The sequence below is a fragment of the Pollachius pollachius genome (assembly GCF_949987615.1).
Source record: "Pollachius pollachius genome assembly, chromosome: 4".
Taxonomy (NCBI): Eukaryota; Metazoa; Chordata; class Actinopteri; order Gadiformes; family Gadidae; genus Pollachius; species Pollachius pollachius.
In genome coordinates this window covers 6,286,363-6,312,069 of record NC_136937.1, presented here as the reverse complement: position 1 = coordinate 6,312,069, position 25,707 = coordinate 6,286,363, and the positions used below count along the sequence as shown (strand labels likewise).

General features: G+C 47.8%; 2 protein-coding genes across 2 annotated transcripts; one reads left to right on the top strand and one right to left on the bottom strand.

Moving 5' to 3' along the window:
- Positions 1–231: 231 nt before the first annotated feature.
- On the bottom strand, positions 232–8,334 carry ing3 (inhibitor of growth family, member 3). Its single transcript, XM_079734553.1, has 12 exons — positions 8,217–8,334; positions 7,872–7,943; positions 6,832–6,932; positions 5,206–5,271; positions 4,510–4,606; positions 4,264–4,335; positions 3,688–3,804; positions 3,050–3,213; positions 2,485–2,675; positions 1,646–1,838; positions 920–958; positions 232–730 (listed from the first exon to the last, which is right to left on the bottom strand). Exons 1-12 carry the CDS (start codon positions 8,242–8,244, stop codon positions 614–616), a joined length of 1,257 nt encoding a protein of 418 aa, XP_079590679.1. The 5' UTR covers positions 8,245–8,334; the 3' UTR covers positions 232–613.
- A 2,821-nt stretch (positions 8,335–11,155) lies between these two features.
- tspan12 (tetraspanin 12) lies at positions 11,156–16,544 on the top strand (the record flags this gene model as incomplete). Its single annotated transcript, XM_079735795.1, has 7 exons — positions 11,156–11,221; positions 12,453–12,535; positions 13,023–13,158; positions 13,838–13,903; positions 14,260–14,367; positions 15,388–15,531; positions 16,173–16,544. 7 exons carry the CDS (start codon positions 11,156–11,158, stop codon positions 16,542–16,544), a joined length of 975 nt encoding a protein of 324 aa, XP_079591921.1.
- Between the last annotated feature and the right edge of the window lie 9,163 nt (positions 16,545–25,707).

Sequence of the window (25,707 nt, the reverse complement as noted above, 5' to 3'; positions counted from 1 at the left end):
CGACTTTTACTGCCGTGAGACAACTGGGCCTCGTCAGGGGGTCCAGAGACCGCCCCCCCATCAAGGTCCAACTAAAACAGTCCGAGTTATTTGTGGAACGAGAACAGGAAACGCACCTAGCTGGAGGCAGGGTGGAGGTCAGCAGACAAACAGACCAGTGACACACCAGCAACACACCAGCAACAGGAGGGAAATAAAGACCAACACAGCAGTAGTACCAAACATCTGGAACCTTTTATTGTACATCTTGATATTTCTAAAACACATACACACACGCACACACATACACACACACAATCAGTGCAGAACAACTAGTGACACACACACACACACACATTTTACACCCTCATTCTTCTCATGGGACACATACACATACTCTAACTCTTGGTTTGGACCGAGTCCTGGAATCAGACGACACGCGCACAGGAACGTTTCTTTACACTCGGCGCTTCAGAGCCAGGGAGCGGGAGTGGAGACGCCCTCCGGACCCCCGAGGCCGTGACACTACCCGCCCCTCTCCCCCCCTGCTCCGTCACCCCCGCTCCGTCCCCAGCTTCCGGGTGGAGGAGATGAGGACCGGGAGACAGGGGGAGAGGAGGCGCTGGGCTGAGCTCTATTTGTGCCGGCTGCCTCGGCGCTTCATGGCGGCGGTGCACTGGGGACAGAACCACTTGCCCTTGGGGGCCTCTGTCAGCCCCACGCAGCCGTAGTGGAACCACTCGATGGGGCACTGGGGAGGCAAGGGAGACCGGGTTAGAGGGGGAACGCTGGAGAGGGTCAGCACTCAGGCAACTAGTTATTCAGATACCAGGATTGGAAATGCCTTCGCGTGACTAGCTCATTAACTACACAGGCAGAGGACATCACTAACGCGTGCTGTGTTATGCTGCCTTCAGCTAACGGTCGGAGGTATACTTACATCTGTGTTGTCACAGCCGACCATCTCCCCGTAGGAAACCTAGGAGACAACAGACAGTAGTTAGTGAGTGGAGACAACAGGTAGGAGACACCTAGGAGACAACCTAGGAGACAACAGACAGTAGTTAGTGAGTGGAGACAACAGGTAGGAGACACCTAGGAGACAACCTAGGAGACAACAGACAGTAGTTAGTGAGTGGAGACAACAGGTAGGAGACACCTAGGAGACAACAGACAGTAGTTAGTGAGTGGAGACAACAGGTAGGAGACACCTAGGAGACAACCTAGGAGACAACAGCGGGTCAGAATGTTAGCTAGTGAGGGGCGATGGGATGCTTATGGACTGTATCTATGGTCCTCAGGACCGGGTTCTGAGGGGTTCTGAGGGCCGGGCTCTGAGGGGTTCTGAGGGCCGGGTTCTGAGGGCCGGGCTCTGAGGGGTTCTGAGGGCCGGGTTCTGAGGGCCGGGCTCTGAGGGCCGGGTTCTAAGGGGTTCTGAGGGCCGGGCTCTGAGGGGTTCTGAGGGCCGGGTTCTGAGGACCGGGCTCTGAGGGCCGGGTTCTGAGGGGGTCTGAGGGCCGGGCTCTGAGGGCCGGGCTCTGAGGGCCGGGCTCTGAGGGCCGGGCTCTGAGGGGTTCTGAGGGCCGGGCTCTGAGGGCCGGGTTCTTGGGGCCACGTTCCGAGACGTTCTGAGGGGCCTGTTCAGAGGGGGTTGTGGGGCAGGTACCTGGTTGCAGATGCAGTAGCGGGGCTCGTTGGGGTCGTAGGTCCAGTCCACCTGGCTGTTGGGGTCAGCCTCGGGCAGGGAGGACGCCTGCTGGGACAGCTCCTGGGCCAGCGCCGAGGAGGAGGAGCAGGAGGAGAGCGAGGAGGAGGAGGAGGACGACGACGACTGGTGGCTCGACGACTTGACGCCGCTTCTGAGGACGGGGAGAGAGGAGGTCAGGTACCGGGCATCAGCACAGAACCAGAGATACCAGCGTGGCGCCACAGTCAGCTCACGTTCAACTAGAGTTGTTCCGATGCAGATACCAGTATCGGAAATTCCTCCGATCGATATCGGAACAACTCTAGTATCAGCGTGTACGCAAGTCTATGCGCCGATCCGATACCATCACACGACTCCTTTACTACAAAGGCAGAGCTCATCAAAAACACTACGATGCAATGCTGCGTTTGTTAGCGGTCGGATGTGGAAAGTCGGAATCGCGTCAGCTCCAACCTACGTGCGTTCGAGCTATCAGGTCAGAAAAACACAGATGCTACCGCTTAACTACAAGAATACAAACGTAGTATTATAATTATAAATGATCTTGTTCTGGAAAAAGAGTGTGCAGACAGTAAGTGATCCGGCTACAAATTGCTGTCATCGTAAGAGAACCCCTTCAATAAGAAAAACTGCTATTAGTAGTTACAAAGCTAGATGCTGTATCGGTATATACTCGGTATCGACCGAAACTCAAGTTCAGGAATCGGTATCGTTAAAGAACGTTTTTTTATCGGAACATCTCGACGTTCAACGTGTGAATTACAAACATGGATCAGGAGCGGGGGGGGTAGACCTACTTGGACTTGCGGCCCCGGGAATCGGAGGCGGATGTGGGGGTGATGTTCTGGGTGAGGGTGGAGGCCAGGGCGGAGGCGGGGTAGGTGGTGGCCTCTCTGGAGACGGAGAACTCGCGGTTGAGCTGGAAGTCGTTGTTCTTGATGGCCTCGTAGCTGGCCTTCAGGCTGGATGTCCGCCGGCCGTCCTTCATCTATGCAACACACAGCAACGCAACACCGTCAGCTACACAACACTGTCACTCTTCATCTACACAACAAACACCGTCAGCTACACAACACACACTGTCAGCTACGTCACCCTTCATCTACACAACACACACCGTCAGCTACACACCACGTCACTCTTCATCTACATAACAAACACCGTCAGCTACACAGCACACACCGTCAGCTACGTCACCCTTCATCTACACAACGTCAGCTACACAACACTGTCACTCTCCATCTACACATCAAACACCGTCAGCTACACAACACGTCACGCTTCATCTACACAACAAACACCGTCAGCTACACTGTCACTCAGCTACACAACACAGCAGCTCCAGAGGTGGGAGGACCAGACCTGGGCGGTGGCCTGGACGGCCTGCGCGGCTGCCATGGTGATGGCCCCGGCCCCGGCCCCGGCCCCGGTGGGGAGGGAGGTGAGGTTGTAGGAGGCCAGCGGCTGGGAGGTGGTGACGCTGTACACGCTGTTGGTGGACAGGGCGGCGCTGTTGGTACGGCAACCTGGAGACAGAGGAGCCCAACAGGGGGTCAGGTCACCTGGGTCAACTTTAACACTATTAATACGACTATTTACATACATTATCAAAGGAATGCTTTGGTGGTTCTTAGCTGCTTGTCTGATAAAAGGATAACGTCAGAAGACATCCCTTAGCACTCTGGATACTTGTGTTCGCCCCTGCTCTTATTTATGGCCCTTTAAAGGTGTGATTTTAACTTCTGCCACTAGGGGTCTCTCAATCAAAACAATAACAAAAGGATAATTTGATGAAGTTGTGAAGTAGTTGGAAACATGGGAGTTGTGGCCTCCACCATTGCCGCTGAATTGGACGAACTGAACTGGCTGACTTCCCATTGAACCGATTACCCAACAGCCGTAGGTAATGTTAAGTAATGTGGGCTAGTTTACAGGATGCATCAGCTGGCTCGATGGCGTTAGCTTGCTGGCCGGCTGGTTGGCTGGTAGCGGCTCATTACCTGGCGTGTTCTCCTTGGAGGCGTCCGAGGTGAGTGTGGAGAGCAGAGCCTCTGACTTGAACTTCTTCTCCGGGACGTGCTCTGTGGTGTGGTGCACCGGAGCGCTGTGTTTCCTCTCTGGAACGCAGGAGAACCACAACACAGGCTGGTTAGAAGCCTGTGAGATGCTTTCATACCATGCACAGTGATATACGACCCCAGTGGAGGGGGCGTTAATGAGGACTGATGCTGTCATTACCGTGTCATCAAAGTGAGGCCGCTAACATTTCTCTGTGTATGCATGTATCTAACACACTCGTGATCAAAGAAAGCTCAGTCTTGATATTAGTGGAGAAAACGTAGTTGTAAAACATTGTTTAAAAGCTGTCCTGCAACCCAGGTGAGTCCTCACTGACCTAGGAACCCTCTGGGTCAGTCTACCCACCAGGGGGATGACCACTGCCCTAGAGAACCTCACTGCTGACCTAGGGAACCTCCTGGTTCACTCTACCCCCCTGGCGGATCACCACTGACCTAGGGAGCACTCATTGTGTGAAGAAGCTGGACTGCGTGTGTGAGAGTTGTTTGCGTTCATACTTTCAGCCGTGGCGTGTGAGTGGACGTGGTGGTTGTTGACCGGCTGGGCGGGACTGTCCATCTCCAAAGACCCTGCAGCAGCGGAAGGGAGGAGGAGCCGTTACAGGAGCAGCATGTGACGGCAGTGCCGATCCCAGTATCGCTGTGAGACTAGGCGTCTCAGAACCGTAATGTAGACCGGTATCACTGGACCATTAGTAAATACGGCCCCAACAGCGTGGAGGTGAAATGAGCACGGGGCCTCACGTCTCTCCAGGATCTCTGTGATACCGGCGTTGTCCGCCTCGAGCTCCATCTTGAACTTGGCCAGCTCCTGGTCCAGCTTCCTCAGGTGGCGGTCCACCTGGAGCAGCAGAACACGCATCACAACCCGTTAACGCAGAACGAGTAGATGTCGGGAGTCCTGCTCACATGCATCTTGGTATTTGTAGTTCTACCGCCGCTCAGAAGTCATACGACAAGAGAACTTGGAACAATATATGAATTTATACAGGAATGTAAATATTCCTATGAAGTCCAATAGCTATATTTTTGCTCCCAGTCCAGACCAGTAGTCTCCGACATTTTCCAAACCCATATTTGGTGTTGCCTACTTGTAGGCTTAGGCTTACTTGGTGTCATCATAAATCATATTTTGATGGCTGCTCTTTCATGGAGTCTGGTGGTTTAACCCACTTATTTACTTTCCAGTATCATCTAATCCTGAATTGTGGTGGATAAACTCGGACTAGGAGCCAGGAAACACATCAGAACCCCGCTGAGTCTCCACATACAACATGCAAGAATACTGCTCAGAATCACCAAGTCTTCAGTCAGTGTGAGCCCACAGACTTCATCCATCAGGATTAAAGAGGAAACTGGTTTGACAGATCAAAGCTTCTTCAAGCAGGGCCAGCTACCCAGGCCGTTGGGTACTGCAGACCAGAGACTGTCTCTACTCACCAGGTCATAAATCTGATTGGCCAGCTGTACTTTCTCGTCTGCATCCTCCAGCGCTTTATAATAGTCCTGAAAGAGCATGGGAAATTGTCAAATGGACTGTATTTACACAGCGCTTTTCCAACCAGTGGCCAGTCAAAGCGCTTTACAATACAATACTGCCTGACATTCACCCATTCATGCACACATTCACACTAGGGCTGGGCGATATGGACCAAAAGTCATATCTCGACATCTTCAAACACAATGGCGACATAAGATAAATATCTATATTTGTTGATGCAATAACATATTTTCAGTTTCCGCGCTCCAACTCGTTATTCTACATCGGTGGTGCCGCTATTTTTTCATTTCCAGCCTGCCTGCGTCGCTGTGCTCGTTAACCTGCCTTGCTGATGATGGGGGGGGTGAGAAACCGTAGTTTTGCAGAGTGAGAAACCGTAGTTTGTTACCGTGGAGTTACCGTTATTACTATACCTACCTACCTTTTGGATTTACCGTTACTATTCCTACCGATCGGAATTTAATAGTTTGAAGGTTCAATAAACCGTGGTCTAGAGACTGCCTCCGCCTCGTATTTGAGATCTTTACAATATAATATATAATATCACGGCCAAAAGCTGTGCGTGCCTCCGGAATATTATGAATCGTAACGACAGTGTCGGTTCCTCCGACGTCTCTGGTTCTTCCACCTAATCATCAAGCCGAAGCACAGAATTGAATCGCGACATGGATCGACACCCTCCGGAGCTGAGCTCCGGAGGCGCACACAGCTTTTGGCCATGAAATTATATATTATATTGTAATGTTCTCAAATACGAGGCGGAGGCAGTGACACCGGGAGTCTGCAAAAATTTTGGGACAAGATTTGGAGCACTCTCTACAAAATACATGATTCTGTAATTCATCAGACACCTTGCACCCAAACCATTTCGAAACTATGGAGCCATTTTTCTTCCGCTTACATACAAGCTCCTCAGCGCAGCGTTTGCCGGCGGACTCCATGTTTCACGCCGTAGGGGATTTAAAAAAGTGACGTGAGTGTAAGGGGGGCAGGGCCGGGTTAGAGTGTGTGTGAGCCGGAGGCAGAGCGGGAGAGTGATAAGCAGAGTTACGAAATAGAAGGCAGCATGCACGGTTCGAAACTGCTGTTGTTACAAATGTGCTGTACTTTCAACGCAAATTAAACTATATCGATGTTGACGATAGCGTCTCGTTCTAAATCTTGTTTGAAAAAATATCGATACATTTCAAATATTGATATATTGCCCAGCCCTAATTCACACACCGACGGCGGTGTCAACCATGCAAGGCGACAGCCAGCTCTTTGGGAGCAGTTAGGGTTAAGTGTCTTGCTCAGGGACACCTCGACAATAGGAGGCGGGGATCGAACTAGCAACCTTCCGGTGACCAGCCAACCCGCTCTACCTCCTGAGCCAAATGCCGCCCGAGAGAAGGAGTTAGATTAAACACAACACAGTGTGTCCCTGTACTCAGTCAGTCTGGATGTGGACAACGCATTGTTTTTTTTTAATATTTGATGTATTTTGATGCAACTGGACCAGGCCTCTGTTTATTTTAGCCTCCATCTGGAGGTGTGGACCAGGCCTCTGCGGTCCGTGGTGCTACCTTCTTGATGACCTCCATCTGCTCTTCCCTCCACTCGGGTTTGTTCTTCTTGGCGTTGACGAAGAACTCGATGACCTTCTGCTCGAGCTGGTCAGTGGCGTCTAGCAGGGAGCAGGAACATAGCTCCGTCAATAAACAAACCCTGACATGCAGAAGACCCGGACCCTGAGGGGACCACCACAGGCCCTCTGGACCTCAGAGGGGTGTCCTGGTCTGTCCGACCTCCACCTCTGCAGCCACAGGGTCAGTTGTATGGGAGCATGGTCACCGTCAGTAGTAAGGTCTCTGGTTGCTCAGCACACACTAGGCAGGTCTACCTGATAAAGGTACTACGGAGCATGTCCATAATAGGTCAACACACACGTCTATCTGTGTTTGAGGAGAAACATGTGTTGGCATTTCCATAAGTTTTAACCCAGAAGAGGAACCGCTGACTACGTGCTTCTATACAACGCACGGGGAATGGAGGTAGGCCGGACCTGAGGTGAGTAGGGCTGATGGAGCTGTGTTACGTCGCTGAGCAGAGTAGAGATAACCCATCAGTTCACAGGTTCTGTTAACGTTCATATTATAAATATGTAGATCATGAAATGTTTATCTAATATTGAAGTTCTGTTAATTTACTGTTTATGTAATGTTCATTTAAAGTTCTATTCATGTAACATTCATGTCCTGCTCATGTAATATTCATGTAATAATTATGTTCATGTTGTCATGCTGTTCATGTAATATTCATGTTCTGTACATGTAGTACTCATGTTGTTCATGTAATGTTCATGTTCTGTTCATGTAATATTCATGTTCTGTACATGTAGTACTCATGTTCTGTTCATGTAATGTTCATGTAATGTTCATGTTCTGTTAATGTAATATTCATCTTCTGTTCAGGTAATAATTATGTTGTTCATGTAAGGTTTGTGTAACATTCATGTTCTGTAAATGTAATGTTCAGGTAATATGCAGATAATATTCATGTTCTGTTAATGTAGTATGCATGTAATATTAATATGTTCATGCTCAGTTCGTGTCTCTCTGCATACTTTGAACCTGCAGGTCCATCTCCCTCATTTCCGTGAACCTGTCGCGGAGGTCCATGGGGAGCTGCTCGATCACTGCGAGGGAGAAGAAGAACCCGTTAGGCAGCTAGCGATGCTAGGCTAACAACCCGTTGAGCAGCTAGCGATGCTAGGCTAACCAACAGTTGAGCAGCTAGCAACGCTAGGCTAACCACCAATTAAGCAGCTAGCATTGCTAGGCTAACCACCCATTAAGCAGCTAGCGATGCTAGGCTAACACATCGAACGCGCAGACGGGACCACCGTCCGTATTTCCGACACATTATGCACATATGACGACGGAAATGCATTCCGGCATGTGTTACCCACTCTCGAGGTAGTCCTCCAAGTATAACATCTTGAAGAAGTTGGTGTTTTCGCGGATAGAATAAAACAATTTTCGTATTTCAATATGGCGTCGGAGACTTCGGTTTAGCTGAGGGTTGATATGAACAACGCAGAGGTCGCAGAGCGTGACGCAGAGGTCGCAGATCGTGACGCAAACGGCGCCCCGTGACGTGGTTGGTCAACGCAAATGCGTTAGTTTTGTAGTCCTGCTCACACGCATCTTGGTATTTGCAGTTCTTGTTCCTCTCAGAAGTCATACGACAAGAGAACCTGGGCCATTATAGGAATTTATATAGAATGTAAATATTCCTATGAAGTCTGACTACCATATTTATTTAAACCTTTCCAAACCCATATCCAGTGTTGCCTAAAAAGTAGGCTCAGGCCTACTTTGTGTCATTATAAATCATATTTTGATGCCTGCCCTATCATGGTGTGTGCGTGCCCCCCTATCTGGTGGTTTAACCCACTTACTTACTTTACAGTTTAATCTAATCCTGAATTGTGGTGGATATACTTATATATTATAATACTTATTTATAGTATAGGCCTACACCGTACTAAAAATAATAATTATGTAGGTCTAAATGAAGTCTATAAGTAATTCAGATTGATCATGTAGGGCTTCACAGTGACCATAAACCTCTACATTATCCATTTTACATGACCATGTAGGGATGATTTCCCGAACTAGGAGGAAGGCTTGATTTGATTGAAAGCATGCTGTCTTCTACTATAACCTGATTACACCCCGTGTCTTCAGGTCCTGCGCTGGTTCTTCCGAGTCCTAGCACTGAGCGCCCTCTACTGGTCAGCACCAATACGTCATGATGAAGTTGTTATTACAGATATCTAAAATTCACGTTTTACAAATACAAATTGCCGTTTTATCCAAAGCAAGTCACAGTGGTTTGTGTGTTGGTTTATGTATCTGCTGTGTGGTGATAGCAGGCCTCATCTCAGGTTAAAGGCCTCATCCCAGGTTAAAGGCCTCACTTCAGCTAACGGCCTGTTTCATCTCCTAGTGGACTGCACGTTTTACTGAGGCCGAACCACATCCACACAGAGGATCAGAAGAAGAAGAAGAAGAAGAAGAAGAAGAAGAAGAAGAAGAAGAAGAAGAAGAAGGCTGAATAACAACAACAAAAATAAAAATAATAATTATAATATATATATATATATATATATATATATATATATATATATAATTTTATTTTTTATAATATAATACATATATACATTACATATCTATGCATATATATATACACATAGATATATATTTATTATTTTTTATATATTAGTAATTGATTGAGTAATTGAAGGTATAGTGACCTAAACACGTTGTTTCAAGGGTTTTAACAGATTTCCCTAAATGGGAAACACGGTAAAGTCCTCCGGTCTTTATTAATAGTTATTAATAATTATTAATAGTTAATACAAACCTTCTCTATTTATTAATAGTTAATACATCCTCCTGTCTTTATTAATAGTTATTAATAGTTAATACACTCCTCCGGTCTTTTATAACAGTTAATAATAGTTAATCCAGACCAGGGTCCCGCTGTTAACCTCGTCATAATCATCTCTCCTCTCTCCTCGTCATCTGGACAATCGGCCTCTTCTCCGCCGGCCCTCTTGACCCCTGCGTGCTGTCCTTCCTCCGCGCGCATTCCTGTCCCCCCCCCGTCCCCTCCGCGCGGACCGCCCCCTGCCAGGCGCGGAGGCGCGAGAGGAAAGATCGTTGTCCATTCGTAAACAAATCCTAAAGCTAGACGCACGGAGGGGACTTGCTCCCACAAGACCACGGAATCCGGTCACACCAGGATCCCCCAGGACCGACCAAGACCCACCGGGACTCTACTGGACCGGATTCTGCTGTAACGGACTCTGCTGGACCGGAATCCATACTGGACCGGGCTCTTCTGTACCGGATTCTACTGGACCTCCAACGACCGGACTGTCTACTGGATCGGACCCTACAGGTCTTGACTGGGAGCTGTGGGAGACTACTTGACCGGACTGGGAGCATTGGTAGACTCTACTGGTCTGGACTGGGAGCAGTGGGAGACTCTAGTGGTCTGGACTGGGAACAGCGGGAGACTCTACTCGTCTGGACTTGGAGCAGTGGGTGATTCTACTGGTCTGGACTAGAAGCGGTGGGAGACTCTACTGGTCTGGACTGGGAGCAGTGGGAGACTCTACTGGACCGGACTGGGAGCATCGGGAGCGTTGCTGACAGCCGGACGGATTCAGCTCAGAAACACAACAGAGGTTTGTTGATGCCTCGTAAACGGACCCGCTACAAGGACCTGAAACACTTCTACGATCATAAAGAACATATAGCATTATGAAATAGTTACATTATTATGAAATAGTTATGTTATTATAAAGTACAATAGCAGCTTGTTATCATCTGAACGGACAGGAACATGAAACACCTGTCTCTAGAACATTGAACACCTGTCTCTATTACATCAAACACCTGTCTATAGAACATCAAACACCTGTATAACCTCAGACACCTGTCTCTCGAACATCAAACACCTGTAGAACATCAAACACCTGTCTCTAGAACATCAAACACCTGTAGAACATCAAATATCTGTAGAACATCAAACACCTGTATCTAGAACATAAAATACCTGTCTCTAGAACATCTAACACCTGTTTGTTTAAAAGCTATTTTAACTTCCCACGAAATCCACCCGCTAAAAACAGCGCGCAGGTGACGCGCCTCGTCTCACGAGTACGAACACGATTATGTGGTGCCCGCGCGCTTCCACTGGAGCTCGAGCGCGGTTGTTCGGATCGATTGAAATGATTAACGACGAGCGCGTCTGTTTGTGTGTTTGCAGTCAAACGATGTTGCCATGGTTACATGGTAGAATGCGCATGACCGGACGTCGCCTGTCGCGCTCGGAATGGCTCGCGAGGACGCAGTGAGGTGTCTGCGCTGCCTGCTTTACGCCCTCAACCTGCTGTTCTGGGTAGGACCCCTACTATACCCTAATACCCTACTATACCCTTCTATACCCTACTGTACACTACTATACCCTAATACCCTGCTATACCCTACTGTATCCTACTGTACCCGACTGTACCCTACTATACCCTAATACCCTACTATACCCTGCTGTTCTGGCTAAGACCCCTACTATACCCTACTATACCATAATATACCCTACTGTTCACTACTATACCCTAATACTCTACTGTAACCTACTATACCATTACTGTACCCTACTATGCCATACTATACCCTACTGTATCCTACTATACCCTAATACCCTACTATACCCTACTGTACACTACTATACCCTAATATACCCTACTGTATCCTACTGTACCCTACTGTTTCCTATTGTACCCTACTATACCATAGTGTACCCTACTGTACACTACGAACCTAGTATACCCTACTGTACCCTACATACCCTACTGTACCCTACTATACCCTAGTATACTCTACTGTACACTACTATACCCTACTGTTTACTATTGTACCCTACTATACCATAGTGTACCCTACTGTACACTACGAACCTAGTATACCCTAGTATACCCTACTGTACCCTACATACCCTACTGTATCCTATGATACCCAACTGTACCCTACGGTACCCTATTGTACCCTACTATACCCTACCATACCCTACTGTACCCTACCGTACCCTACTGTGCACTACTATACCCGGCTGTACCCTACTATACCCTACAATACCCTAATACCCTACGATACCCTAATACCCTACTACCCTACTGTACTCTAATACCCTACTGTACCCTACTATACCCCACCATACCCTACTACACTATCCTGTTTTGGGTAAGATCTGTCTTAGCCAACTCTCCTCTCCCCTCTGTCCCTCCCTCCCCTCCCCCCCGTCCCACCCTGCAGCAACAGGTGGCCAGGGTCCATGTAGAGTAGTCCCACACACTTCTAATTGGCAGTCAGTCAACATTCTCTCTCTCTCTCTCGCTCTCTCTCTCTCACACACAAACACACACACACACACACACACACACACACACACACACACACACACAGACAAGCATGCCCATTACTTAAGTATTCACTAGCATGCATCTGCTGAGATTGGTATGTGCGTTAACTAAGGTGTGTGTGTGTTTGTCGTGTATGCGTGCGTACGCGTGCGTACGCGCGCGCGTGCGTGCGTGCGTGCGTGTGTGTGTGTGTGTGTGTGTCCCATCCCACAGCTGATGTCAGCATGTGTTCTGGGCGTGGCGGCGTCCATCAGAGACCACCTGAGCCTGGTGCTGACCCTGACCGCCCACACCAGGTAACAAGCCCCTCCCCTGCACGTGAAGCTCTGGCTCCTGATTGGTTCTCTCTGTAGACCAATCATCACTAAGGCTGTGTGGAAGAAAACACGTGAATCAACCCTGAAACCAACTAAAGAGAGGAGGACAGACTTTAAATGTTAAATTCATTCAGAATGGTTCCACCTTTGAATGACGTTGTGATGAGTGATATGAGCGCATCTATAAGTCAGTCGCTGTACATCCACCTTTAGGGCTTTTATCCAAAGCGACTTACAACCATTCATGCACACATTCACACACTGAGGGCGGTGTCGACCACACAAGGCGACAGCCAGTTCGTCAGGGGCAGTTAGGGTGAGGATTCTTACTCAGGGGCACCTTGAAACTCAGCTAGGAGGAGCTGGGGATCGAACTAGCAACCTTCACGTTACAAGTCAAGCCAGCATGTGATGTAATTCCCCCTTCTTGAGCATTGCTCCAGCCTGATGCTGTCTCCCCCTCCAGGCTGGAGGAGGCGGCCGTCCTCACCTACTCCCCGGCCGTCCACCCCGTCATCATCACTGTCTGCTGCTTCCTGGTCATCGTGGCCATGGTGGGCTACTGTGGCACCCTGCGGTGCAGCCTTCTGCTGCTGACCTGGGTGAGAGGGGCTCTGGACGGCACCGGGGTTATCTTTAGTGTTAAACACGTCCACAGACTACAACACCTGGGTTAGCTTTAGTGTTACACACGTCCACAGACTGCAACAACTGGGTTAGCTTTAGTGTTACACACACTGACGGTCTACAACACCTGGGTTAGCTTTAGTGTTACACACATCCACAGACTACGACAACTGGGTTAGCTTTAGTGTTACACACGTCCACAGACTGCAACAACTGGGTTAGCTCTAGTGTTACACACATCCACAGACAACGACACCTGGCTTAGCTTTAGTGTGACACACATCCACAGTCTACAGCACCTAGGTTATCTTTTATAATTTCACACGTTTACAGTCTAAAAAACTTCAAACCGTGAAGGCCAATAGATATTTATAATAATTTACAGATGAGAATTACAGATATGGAAAGATTAATAGCTTTCAATAGCATAGCTTCATATGTTAAAAGTTGATATTCGTGTCATGTTGTTATTGATGTGCACAACGCCAATCAGGTGAATATTACTGCAACCCGGTCCTGAGAGGACTCTGAGATGATGTGTCAGATGTATTTCGTTGAGTCTGGTTGGAGCTCAGTGAGCCCACAGGTCCTCCGCTGACAGATGAACAGCTCTATTTAAGGCTGATGAAGGTGTGGTCTGCGCCTCTCCTCCAGTACTTTGCGAGCCTGCTGCTGATCTTCTGCGTGGAGCTGGCCAGTGGGGTGTGGACCTACGATGAGGTGATAAAAACACTCCTCATACTTTTCATCAAAAGCTTCATACATTATTTCATTAGTAAGTATTCCTTTACTAATCTGCGTGTGTGTATGTGTGTTGTGTGTGTGTGTGTGTGTGTGTGTGTGTGTGTGTGTGTGTGTGTGTGTGTGTGTGTGTGTGTGTGTGTGTGTGTGTGTGTGCGCGCGTGTGTGTGCGCATGTTTGTTTATGTGTATGCATGTGTGTCTGTATGCGCACATGGGTTTGTACATACTTGCGTGTATGCGTGCGTGTGGTCGGTGTGTGTGCGTGCATGCGTTTGTGCCTGTGCGTGTGTGTGTGTGTGTGCCTGTGTGTGTGTGTGTGTGTGTGTGTGTCAGCCGGCCGTCCAGAGGTCAGATATGATCAGCCTGAAGGCCAGGATGTCGTCCTTCGGCCTGCAGCACTACCAGTGGCTCACACACACCTGGAACGTCTTCCAGACCGAGGTCAGTGACCCCTCCCTCACACACCTCCACCCTCAGACAGCTCCATGCTCACACACCCCCACCCTCACACACCTCCACCCTCAGACAGCCTCCACCCTCACACACCCCCACCCTCACACAGCCTTCAAACTGACACACCTCCACCCTCACACAGCTCCACTCTCACACACCCCCACCTTCACACAGCCTCCACCCTCAGACAGCCTCCAACCTGACACACCTCCACCCTCACACAGCCTCCACCCTCAGACAGCCTCCACCCTCACACATTCTCCACCCTCAGACAGCTCCACTCTCACACCTCCACCCTCACACAGCCTCCACCCTCACACAGCCTCCACCCTCAGACAGCCTCCAACCTGACACACCTCCACCCTCACACAGCCTCCACCCTCACACACCTCCACTCTCACACACCCCCACCCTCATACAGCTCCACCCTCACACACCTCCACCCTCACACACCTCCACCCTCACACACCTCCACCCTCACACAGCTCCGCCCTCAGACAGCCTCAACCTTTCACACACCTCCACCCTCACACAGCTCCACCCTCACACACCTCCACCCTCACACAGCTCCACCCTCACACAGCCTCCACCCTCACACACCTCCACCCTCAACACACCTCCACCCTCAGACAGCCTCAACCTTTCACACACCTCCACCCTCACACAGCTCCACCCTCACACACCTCCACCCTCAGACAGGTCCACCCTCAACACACCTCCACCCTCACACAGCTCCGCCCTCACACAGCTCCACCCTCACAGCTCCTGCTCTTGGTTCACATATATTCTGTTTGCTCTGACATGTGATACTTATAGTTATCAATTAAGCAGACTGTAGACGTGACACTGTGTGCAGAAAGGCAGCTCGTTTCCATGGTCGATGAATGAATGAATGAATGAAGCGTCTCTCGGTTTATCAGTTTACTTATAATATGATAGCAGAAAAAAAGATTCAGAAACAGCCAATGGGGTCGATTTACACCTGCCCACTCTGCTGTGATTCGTCAGTTTAAGTGCTGCGGGGTGATCTACTTCACCGATTGGCTGGAGGTGACGGACATGGAATGGCCACCAGACTCCTGCTGCACCAATCAGTATCCAGGATGCGCTCGCCACGCCCACCAGAGGGACCTGAGCGACCTGCACCAGGAGGTGAGGGGGGAGGGGGGGGTTGTGTGTGTGTGTGTGTGTGTGTGTGTGCGTGCGTGTGTGTGAGTCTGTGTGCGTGTGTGTGGGTGTGTGTATGTGTGTGTGTGCGTGTGTGTGAGTGTGTGTGTCTGTGTGCGTGTGTGTGGGTGTGTGTATGTGCGTGTGTCTGTGTGCGTGTGTGTGGGTGTGTGTATGTGTGTGTGTGTGAGTGTGTGTGTCTGTGTGCGTGTGTGTGTATGTGCGTGTGTGTGTGTGTGTGTATGTGCGTGTGTGTGTCTGTGTGTGTGTGTGTATGTGCGTGTGTCTGTGTGCGTGTGTGTGTGTGTGCGTGCGTGTGTGTGAGTCTGTGTGCGTGTGTGTGTGTGTGCGTGTGTGTGCGTGTGTGTCTGTGTGCGTGTGTGTGTGTGTGTCTGTGCGTGTGTGTATGTGCGTGTGTCTGTGTGCGTGTGTGTGTGAGTGCGTGTGTCTGTGTGTGTGCGTGTGTGTGTGCGTGTGTCTGTGTGCGTGTGTGTGCGTGTGCGTGTGTGTGCGTGTGTCTGTGTGCGTGTGTGGGTGCATGTATCCATGTTTATTTGAGTGTATAAAGGGGAAGGATCCCGATGCAGGCCTTTGATTTGTGTGTCTAATCATGCTCGTGTCTTCAGGGCTGCGGTCCTAAGGTCTTCGGCTTCATCCGCGGGACGCAGCAGCTCCACATGCTGCGCTTCCTGGGCGTGTTCATCGGCGTGCTGCAGATCCTGGCCATGGTGCTCACCCTGACGCTGCTCTGGGCGCTCCACTACCACCCCCCCCCGCCGCCGGGCCCCCGTGTCTCAGACCCCCCCGCCCCCCTCCCTGCCGACGACCCCGCCGCCCCGCTCATGGCGTCCGCGGGCCTCTGGGCCTCGCCGCCCGGCCGGACCTGCGGGACCCCCCCCGCCGCGACCCCCTGGGCGGCCCCCAACACCACGACCCCCCCTGCCAGGAACCCCCTCCAGCACGACCCCCACATGGACATGAGGCGCCCGGCGTCCTAGCGGTTAGGGTTGGTTTGGTTCCCCCCCCCCAAACAGCCGTGGTCGGAGTTCTTACCGGCCCGGGTTCAGGTGGACCTCCGTGGCTGAGGTTCTGGAGTCTGAGGTTCTAGAGTCTGAGGTTCTGGAGTCTGAGGTTCTGGAGTCTGAGGTTCTGGAGTCTGAGGTTCTAGAGTCTGAGGTTCTGGAGTCTGAGGTTCTGGAGTCTGAGGTTCTAGAGTCTAAGGTTCTGGAGTCTGAGGTTCTAGAGCCTGAGGTTCTGGAGTCTGAGGTTCTGGAGTCTGAGGTTCTAGAGTCTGAGGTTCTGAAGACTGAGGTTCTGGAGTCTGAGGTTCTAGAGTCTGAGGTTCTGGAGCCTGAGGTTCTAGAGCCTGAGGTTCTGGAGTTTGAGGTTCTAGAGCCTGAGGTTCTAGAGTCTGAGGTTCTAGAGTCTGAGGTTCTAGGGTCTGAGGTACTAGAGCCTGAGATTCTGGAGTCTGAGGTTCTGGAGTCTGAGGTTCTGGAGTCTGAGGTTCTGGAGTCTGAGGTTCTAGAGTCTCAGATTCTGGAGTCTCAGGTTCTAGAGTCTCAGGTTCTGGAGTCTGAGGTTCTAGGTTCTGAGCTTCTGGAGTCTGAGGTTCTAGAGTCTGATGTCCTAGAGTCGGAGGGTGAACCCAAAGGCTCAGCCACAGACGGGGGAACAGAAGGAATGAGGTTCAGTAGAACCAGTGGTCCGTCCAGAGAGCCGTCTGGGGTTCTTGTTGATGATTGTCGGGGGGAGGGCAGAACGGACCTTAAACCTGCAGGTCACAGACGGACTCTGAAGTTGTCTTTTTCTCGCTTGAAAAACAACCTTTTTCTGAATCGTAAATTGTCAAATGTTGACAAGGAAGGCGTCTCTGTGTTACGTTTTGTGAAATATATTACACTTATTTTAGATTTCTAACAATACCATTCAAAAATGCTGAAAGGCAGCATTACAATTGTTTAATGATATTTATTTATTTACACAGTAACTATTTATATTATTTAAGCTTTTATTTGTGGATGTATGTATGTCTTCACATTTGAATTGCCTTCCTTATGCCCAAAGAGATGCACAACTTTTGAGTTTTTTCCCAGTACGGTATTCATCACTAATGAAGAGGAACTGAGTCAAGCTACAGCTCAATAGCTTGTCAATTTAACACTAACTAACTCACATGCATTGGTTTATTGCAGTCCTTCTGCTGTACTCTGCGGTGTTACTAGAGTTGACCTTATATTTAAAACAGGGCAGACACAGGACTTCAGAGGACAGCCGGTGACACGGAACCGACTGGGAACAAACCAGTCCCAACAGTGTTACTGGGAGGAGCAGGAAGGTAACAGGGTTACTGGGAGGAGCAGAGAGGTAACAGAGTTACTGGGAGGAGCAGGGAGATAACAGCGTTACTAGGAGGAGCAGGGAGGTAACAGAGTTACTGGGAGGAGCAGGGAGATAACAGTGTTACTGGGAGGGGCAGGAAGGTAATAGAGTTACTTGGAGGAGCAGGAAGGTAACAGAGTTACTGGGAGGAGCAGGGAGATAACAGTGTTACAGGGAGGAGCAGGGAGATAACAGTGTTACAGGGAGGAGCAGGGAGATAACAGTGTTACTGCGAGGAGCAGGGGAGGTTCATCGTTTTACTGGGAGGAGCAGGGAGGTACCAGAGTCTCAGGACAGTAACTGGGAGGAAAGAGTTACTGGGAGCAGCAGGGATTATAAATAGCCGCCCATGGGACGACGTGCCCCAGGCCCTCAGATTCCCACGCGGGGGAAATAGAGCCGGCAGCAGAACCTAAACGGTTGCTGCTGTCCTTCTGAACATGAGTAAAATTAGCAGTGCAAGAAACCGTTTGGACATTTAATCCCTCTCCGTGACACGGTCTACATGCATGCCGTGAGCATGTTGTTGCGATGCTGTTAATAGCTTTATAAACCACCGGCTTATATTTGTAGTTTATGAAACACTTTTTAGTGTTTGTGTGTTGTCTGCAAATGTTAGCTGGCTATTTCACTGAAGCTAACACTGATGAAGGGATGGTGCTTCATGTATTTGACACAAAAATATTTTTAATCCTACACGTCACAAACAGGATGTGCTTGAGTGGATCCTGGGGGCTAGCCTAGCATTGCTTGCATGATTTATCCGCTGTTGACATTCTCATGTTGTTTTAAATAAGATTATACCCGTTTATTATTTATTCTACCAAGACACTGCCTTGTGGTCAACATTAAAACCCTAACATGTTGTCCATTGACTTTAGCAGACAAAGCCAGAGTTTTTCCTTTGTTGTCGTCAACGTTTCGAGGCTTAATGGTGCTATCCATTTGTATGGTACGCCGGTACATCCGACCTACTCTAGCGAGAACGTGACATAATTTCCTGGCTTGCAGCACTTAGCGTTCCCGTTTCTCATTGGCTAATCATTGTTATTGTTAGCTATATTAGCCTTTTTAGCAAACCAGCTCGAAAACAAGACAACACAACTTTACATTGTATTGCACGCAGAGCAAGACCGTGCAATGCATATATTGTTGATCAGAATAAAGTAGTAATGTAATCAAGTGTGTAAGAGCATTTAAGATCTATATTAAAATGACCAACGTGGTACGAATACTAAGAAAATAAATCCCTTTTTGCGGTCACAGCCATTTTTGTTGTTGAGTCGTACGGTCGGCCGCACTGAACTCGCTATACTTTCAGAATAGCCAGTGGGAGAGACCAAAACGGGGTGTTCCTCTGTGAAATGTCGCAAGAAAGCCGGGAGATTTACAATTTACGACTAGCATGTACTAGCCTGGGTATACCCATGCTGCCTTGCGCGCAATTTCATTTTGCGCTGCTAGGCAGCCTGGATTCCATGGATCCCATTTTCGCCTGATAGGGAACCAATCACAGAACGGGGAAGGACGGCAAGATGATGACGACGTATATGCGACACACCAATCGTCTTCTTCCTCATCGAATTTCTGTCGCTCTACATACGTCATCTGGTACAATTGATGCGATTGGCTATGAGCCACGTACAGACTCATATAATAGACATTCGTAGCGCCCGATAAACGGCAACGGGCAATCGTAAACCACGCCTCAAATACGAGAAAATGAATGTGTGGTTTCCAGACCTCAATGTAGATTGAGATGAGGTCTGGACTTAGCCAGGCTAAGCACGTACCGGCGTACCATACAAATGGATAGCAGCATTATGGTGTTATCCAGATGCCTCGGACACCAGCCTTCCGAGTAGCAACTGGAGAAATCTCCCAGCTTTCTTGCGGCATTTTACGGAGGCACGCCCCCTTTTGGTCGAGCGCACTCGGAATTCTGAGAGTATACCGAGTTCAGTGATGAAGCTCGACAAAAATGGCTGCGCCCATAAAGAGATTTATTTTCTTTGTATTTGTACCACGTTGGTGATTTTAATGTCACACACTTGATTACATTGCTACTTTATTCCGGTCACCAATTTATGCATCGCACGGTCTTGCTGTGCGTGCAATACAATGTAAAGTTGTGTAGTTGGTTTTCGGAAGGCTGGCGTCCGAGGCATCTGGATCACACCATTACACCTGACTTCAGTGCACTTGTTTAAAGGTCCCATGACATTCTATTTTATGGATGCTTTAATATAGGTATTAGTGGGCCACTAACACAGTATTCAAAGACGTTACCGAAATTCAGCCGTGGTGCAGTTACAGCCACTACGAGCCAGTCGCACATTGAGCTTCCCCCAAATGCGCAGTCTTGGTGTCTGTAGCTATAATGCAAATGAGGAGGAGCGAGGCGGGTCAAGGAGGAGGGTGGGGGTGTGGCCCTGAGCAGCTTGCAGGCAAGGTACCAAGCGCTCTGTTTACAGTGGTGTATGGCGAGGCGCACACAGCCTTTAGCCGTGTTCTGTTAATATTCTAGAACACACGGGACACACATGGAGTTCTATATCTAAATAATATCATATTATATATAGATATTTATATCGTATAATATATATTATCACGGCCAAAAGTTGTGTGAGCCTCCAGACGATATTATGAATCTCAAACGGCCGTGTAGGGTTCTCCGACGTCTCTTGTTCTTCCACGTCCACATCAATCTAAAGTAGACCGGAGAAAGGGATTGTTGACCACGGTTGTCTCCCGCCGGAGCCTTGCTGCCGAGGGACCACCGCCTCGGCAGTGGTCAGCGCTTAGGCACCACCGCCTCCTGCAGCGCCGAGGCGGTGGTCCCTCGTCAGCGGGAAGCGGGGCTCAAGCGGGAGACATTCGAGGCCAACAATCCCTTTCTCCTCAATGTCGTGGTTCATGTACTTCAGGGAGTCAAAGCCAAAGTTCCTTTTCCTCCAATTCATTCTCAACCATGGCTGAGATAACCCCCACTACGAGTCTCGTTGTGGAAATACCAGAGATGAGAGTCCGACGTGTTATGCGCCATAACACCAACAGCGTGTACAACACTTTGTGTGTACGCGTGTGTACTACACACGCGTTACAGTCCTGAAGCTCTATATCTAAATGATATCATATAATACATAGATATCTATATCATATAATACATATTATCACGGCCAAGCTGTGTGCGCCTCCAGACGATATTATGAATCACAAACAACTTTGTCGGGTTCTCCAACGTCTCTGGTTCTTCCACTTCCACATCAATCTGAAGTAGACTGAACCGCGCGCTACCTGCTGCCGGCTGCCTGCTGCCGGGCGGTGCTGCTTCGCGGCGGTGGTGCCTCGCGGCAACCGGCGGCAGCCAGCATGTCGCAGTTCATACTTCAGGGAGTCAAAGCCAAAGTTCCTCTCCCCCAATTCCCTCTCAACCATGGCTGAGATAACCCCAACTACAGTCTCGTTGTGGAAATACAAGAGACGTCAAAGAACCGACGTCTTATGCGCCATAACATGAAAAGCAAACACTGTGTGTACACACACACACACACACACACACACACACACACACACACACACACACACACACACACACACACACACACACACACACACACACACACACACACACACCAGAGATGGAAATTAACTTTTTTGCCCACCAGCCACTGTGGCAGGTAGATTTAAAAATCTACCAGCCACTCATCTTTTTACTAGCCACTTTATACGCTATATATATTATTTAATATATGCGTACATTTTGAACAATATAACAGTAACACTAGATAAGAAAAGTGTTTTTCATACACATCATTTTTTCCATCAGAAGTGATTTTTACTGTAAGTAGGCGCTACCAAGGAACTGAGTTGAAAATGTTACACTCACCACATATGATAATCAATACACAGGTATCTGCCATGTTAAGTCATGTTTATTTCAAATGTGTTACGATGACAAGTTTGGGGATAATTCATCTATACAAAGTATTTTCAATAAAAAACAAATTGACATATTAACAATAAAACAACATGCATGGCTACACCATCATAAGTCAATAGGAACATTTGTTTTTTCAGTGCACTGGCCTTTTAATTTCTTCAATTCAACCAGATGTATAATGAAATCTGCCCCTATAATGCAACAGATGTATCCTCTCGGTATAGGAAGACTCATACTCTGCCTATGCATTCGAAATTAAACATTTGAAATCGGGCCATGAAGAAACAAGAACAAGAAACAATGACTTAATAAGTGCAAGACACATTGAAAAACTTCAGAATACATTTAAATATATATATATATATATGAACTCGTTAGCGTGTCTGTTTGTGTACGTTCGCTATGCAGCCCTGCTATTGCGCATTCACAGACTGGCTTTTGTCAAAGGAATACCCGGTCAATGATCGATTTAATACGGACACAAACGACTAAACATTGGATCTTTGTATGGATTTCTATGCACGTTACGGGATGAATTGATAAGCTTTTGTAAGGGCTACGATGGCACAGATGACAGCTGATTTGGAACGGAACAACAAAGTAAGGAACTCAGACTTTTTTACTGTTCAATTATTAATGTTGTTTTTGAGTATTGGAATACTCGCTCGGGAATATCCAACGAGTATTCTAAGCCTGTAAAATGGTATTCGGGACAGCCCTAAGTCTTAGCACACACACTTGACATCTGTTTTGACCAGACTGACAGAAAGCAGCTGTTTCCCAAACAAGTGAGCAGATCTCTAAGGTTACCCAACATACTAGTTTTTCGACTGCAACAAACTATTGCATCAGGCCTAATAGAAAATAAAAAATTAACTTACTTGCAGTGCCATTCGAAGTCTTGAAATGGCCTTCCCTTTTTGGCAATTGCGTGTGCATTTCGAACTAACTTCTAACAAGCTGGGCTGTTTTGAGGCTAACGAGCTGTCGCTGTCGTGTCGTGGTTTCTGGCGCTGATTTTCCATCACTGTCGTGGTTTCTGGCGCTGATTTTCCCTTGGCAATTTTCAAAACGTGAAGGTGACTTTTTGAGGACTCGTGGTCCTCCACGGCTTCCAATTTTATGTTTTGTGTCCCACTCACATAACTATTGGACCTGTGGCCATCCGAAGCATGTTTACGACAGAGATCACAGAACATTGTCTGGCTCGTCCCGTCAAACACCAGCCGGTCACGGTGTTGCCCACTGTCCGATGTTCGCCATCTCTTATTAAGACAACGATTCTTTTTGGGGATGACAGGCGTACTATCATCCGCCACCTGTACCTGGCCTACACTCTCCTCAGCTGTTCTCTTCCCTCCGGTGAGGAAACGCAACATTGCTTTCTTTAGTTGTGATAATTATGTCAATAATTAGCCTAGCATACTATACCGAATGTTGATACCGGCATATTATCTCTATGGTTACCGGTTTATTATCCCGGATGTTGACAGTCGCAGTTCAGCAAAAGAGGCGTAGAAGAAGAAGGGGGCCGGATGTTGACAGTAATGGTTGTGGAACTGTGCAGCGCCGTATGACGAATGTATTAAATATGCAAATTTGATCGGACCTGACTGGAAAGTATTACCCGACACAGTGGCGCGTGAAGTGACACAATTCACCCGCCACAATACAAATCCACCCGCAAATGGCGTGTGGCGGGTGTTAATTTCCATCCCTGGTGCATACTGATCATCTCCCCAATTTACCTCCACCACGGTAGTATTAACAGCTTTATATGCATCCTGTGAAATGCATTCACTTCAAAAAGCACACATTCGTCAATCAACCAATAAAAGGGGAAACTATGAGCACACATTCGTCTGTTTAGGGTCAACATTATAACATTATTAGGTAGGAAACAAAAAATAAAGTAATACTCCCCATCATCAATTGAGCTTTGGAGTTAAACAAACCAAGTGGAATGTTGGTTTAACCAAGGGTGCAAATACGTTTGCAAAATACAGCAAATCTTGAAACCTGAAACCAGCTTGGGATGCTTCAACAATTACAAAGGACTGATGGATAACATTACAATAAGGCTCAGGCCAATTTGGACCTAGATTTAGTTTTGCAAATAACCCGTTCTTTAACTTTTATGCAAAAAAAGTATACACCCTTGAACATCTTGACACAACCATAAGAGACCATAAAGAGAGAGTGATAACCCAAACCTCTGCATTCTGAGCACAGTCCTTGGTTCTTCTATGGATGATTACCCAGTTCTCCTCATACCTACACAAAGACACACATTCATTTCACAATAATATTTAAGCTGCCGTTTCATTTGAAAGCAAGATGTTCTTTGGTTTATTCAGAAATATAACTGGAAACCTGGTTAGGTTAGGATGACTGACAAAGCTCCTTCCCAAACAATGAAGAATACCGGACTACATGAAATTGAGTTTCTTTAGCGGACCAAAACGTTGCTCAGAACTCGTGCACATTGAGCTACCTATGATGGTGTGGAAAGGGCTGTGCCAAAAGAAGACTGTCGTTTTGGATAAAAACTGTCACTGATAATTTCAATGCAAATCACAAATTTCTTCCTATAAATATCTATGCTGCTCTGAAGGCCAAATGGGGTACAACCCAACACTACCAGATTGGGCACCTATAAAATTAATGAAACTAGAAGGTGGCAATAGCTGCCTCATTAACAGCCAAATGATGATACAACACATAAATTACTCTCTCTTCATAGTCCACAGCCTGCTTTGCATCCTCAAGTTTTGTTCGCCAAGAGTCACCGTATTCTCTCAAAAATCCAATCCCACAATAAGTGATAGTGTCTGTCAACAATTACCTGTTCAGAGGCTCTAATCCAGCAATGAACTGAGGAGGGAATTGGAATCTAAGGACATTTACGCAGAAATAAAGTTTTGACATTTACACAGAAATAATAGACTGGGAGAAATATTGTGTCTGCTAATCACGGCATATTTGAGATATTCGGTTTGCCCATGTCAACACTCAAAAGAAGCAATATATATATATATATATATATATAGCAGGCATACCTGGGTCTTCTCTTGACGTCTTTCGACCTGTCACCCAAAGTCTTGATTCTTAAAAAGGGAGGGTGAAGACAACAAGGTAGATTGTTTGACCTTCCATCAGACACTGCCTTAATATTTCAAACAGGCGAGTGGTTCAATTATAAATAAATTAGGACTAAATCTTCTTCATAATAATTTAAAAAATTACAGAGCAAAAACAATTACCTTCGATCTGATTAACATTTTTTTAAGTAAGTAATTTACTCATCACAATACCAGATTAAGTGATTTATCATGTTTCCTGATAAGATTCTTTCTTTTGTAACGTTTTATCACTTTGAACGATTTTCATGCAGAGTCCAAGAACCCAAGACAGTCATGTGCTGAAATCCAGCATGTGACCAGCATCACCTTAGAGCAATTACACAAGCTGGGTACTGTATAGTTTAGTTATATTATAGCCACATACACTATTTGTCACCCAGAAGCTTTTTTTTTTATCAAACGTGTTGTTGACGGAAGGCGAAGACGTGGGAGTGATTGAATTTCTTATCCGGAAGTTAAATCCTGCTGCACCGTGTGAAGGCGCTCGGGAAATTCCCCAGCATCTTTCCCGTTTGTGAAACACGTCTGAGTTATTGGAACCAGTAACCAGTAACAAGTAAACACTCACTGAAGTTTGACTGCTGATGCCTGAGAACCATGAGACTAAACCCCACTACGACGTTGCAAACTAAAGGCAACGGAAACAAATTGACCTAAATCTGTTATTATTTATACCGCTGAAACGTGTTGAAT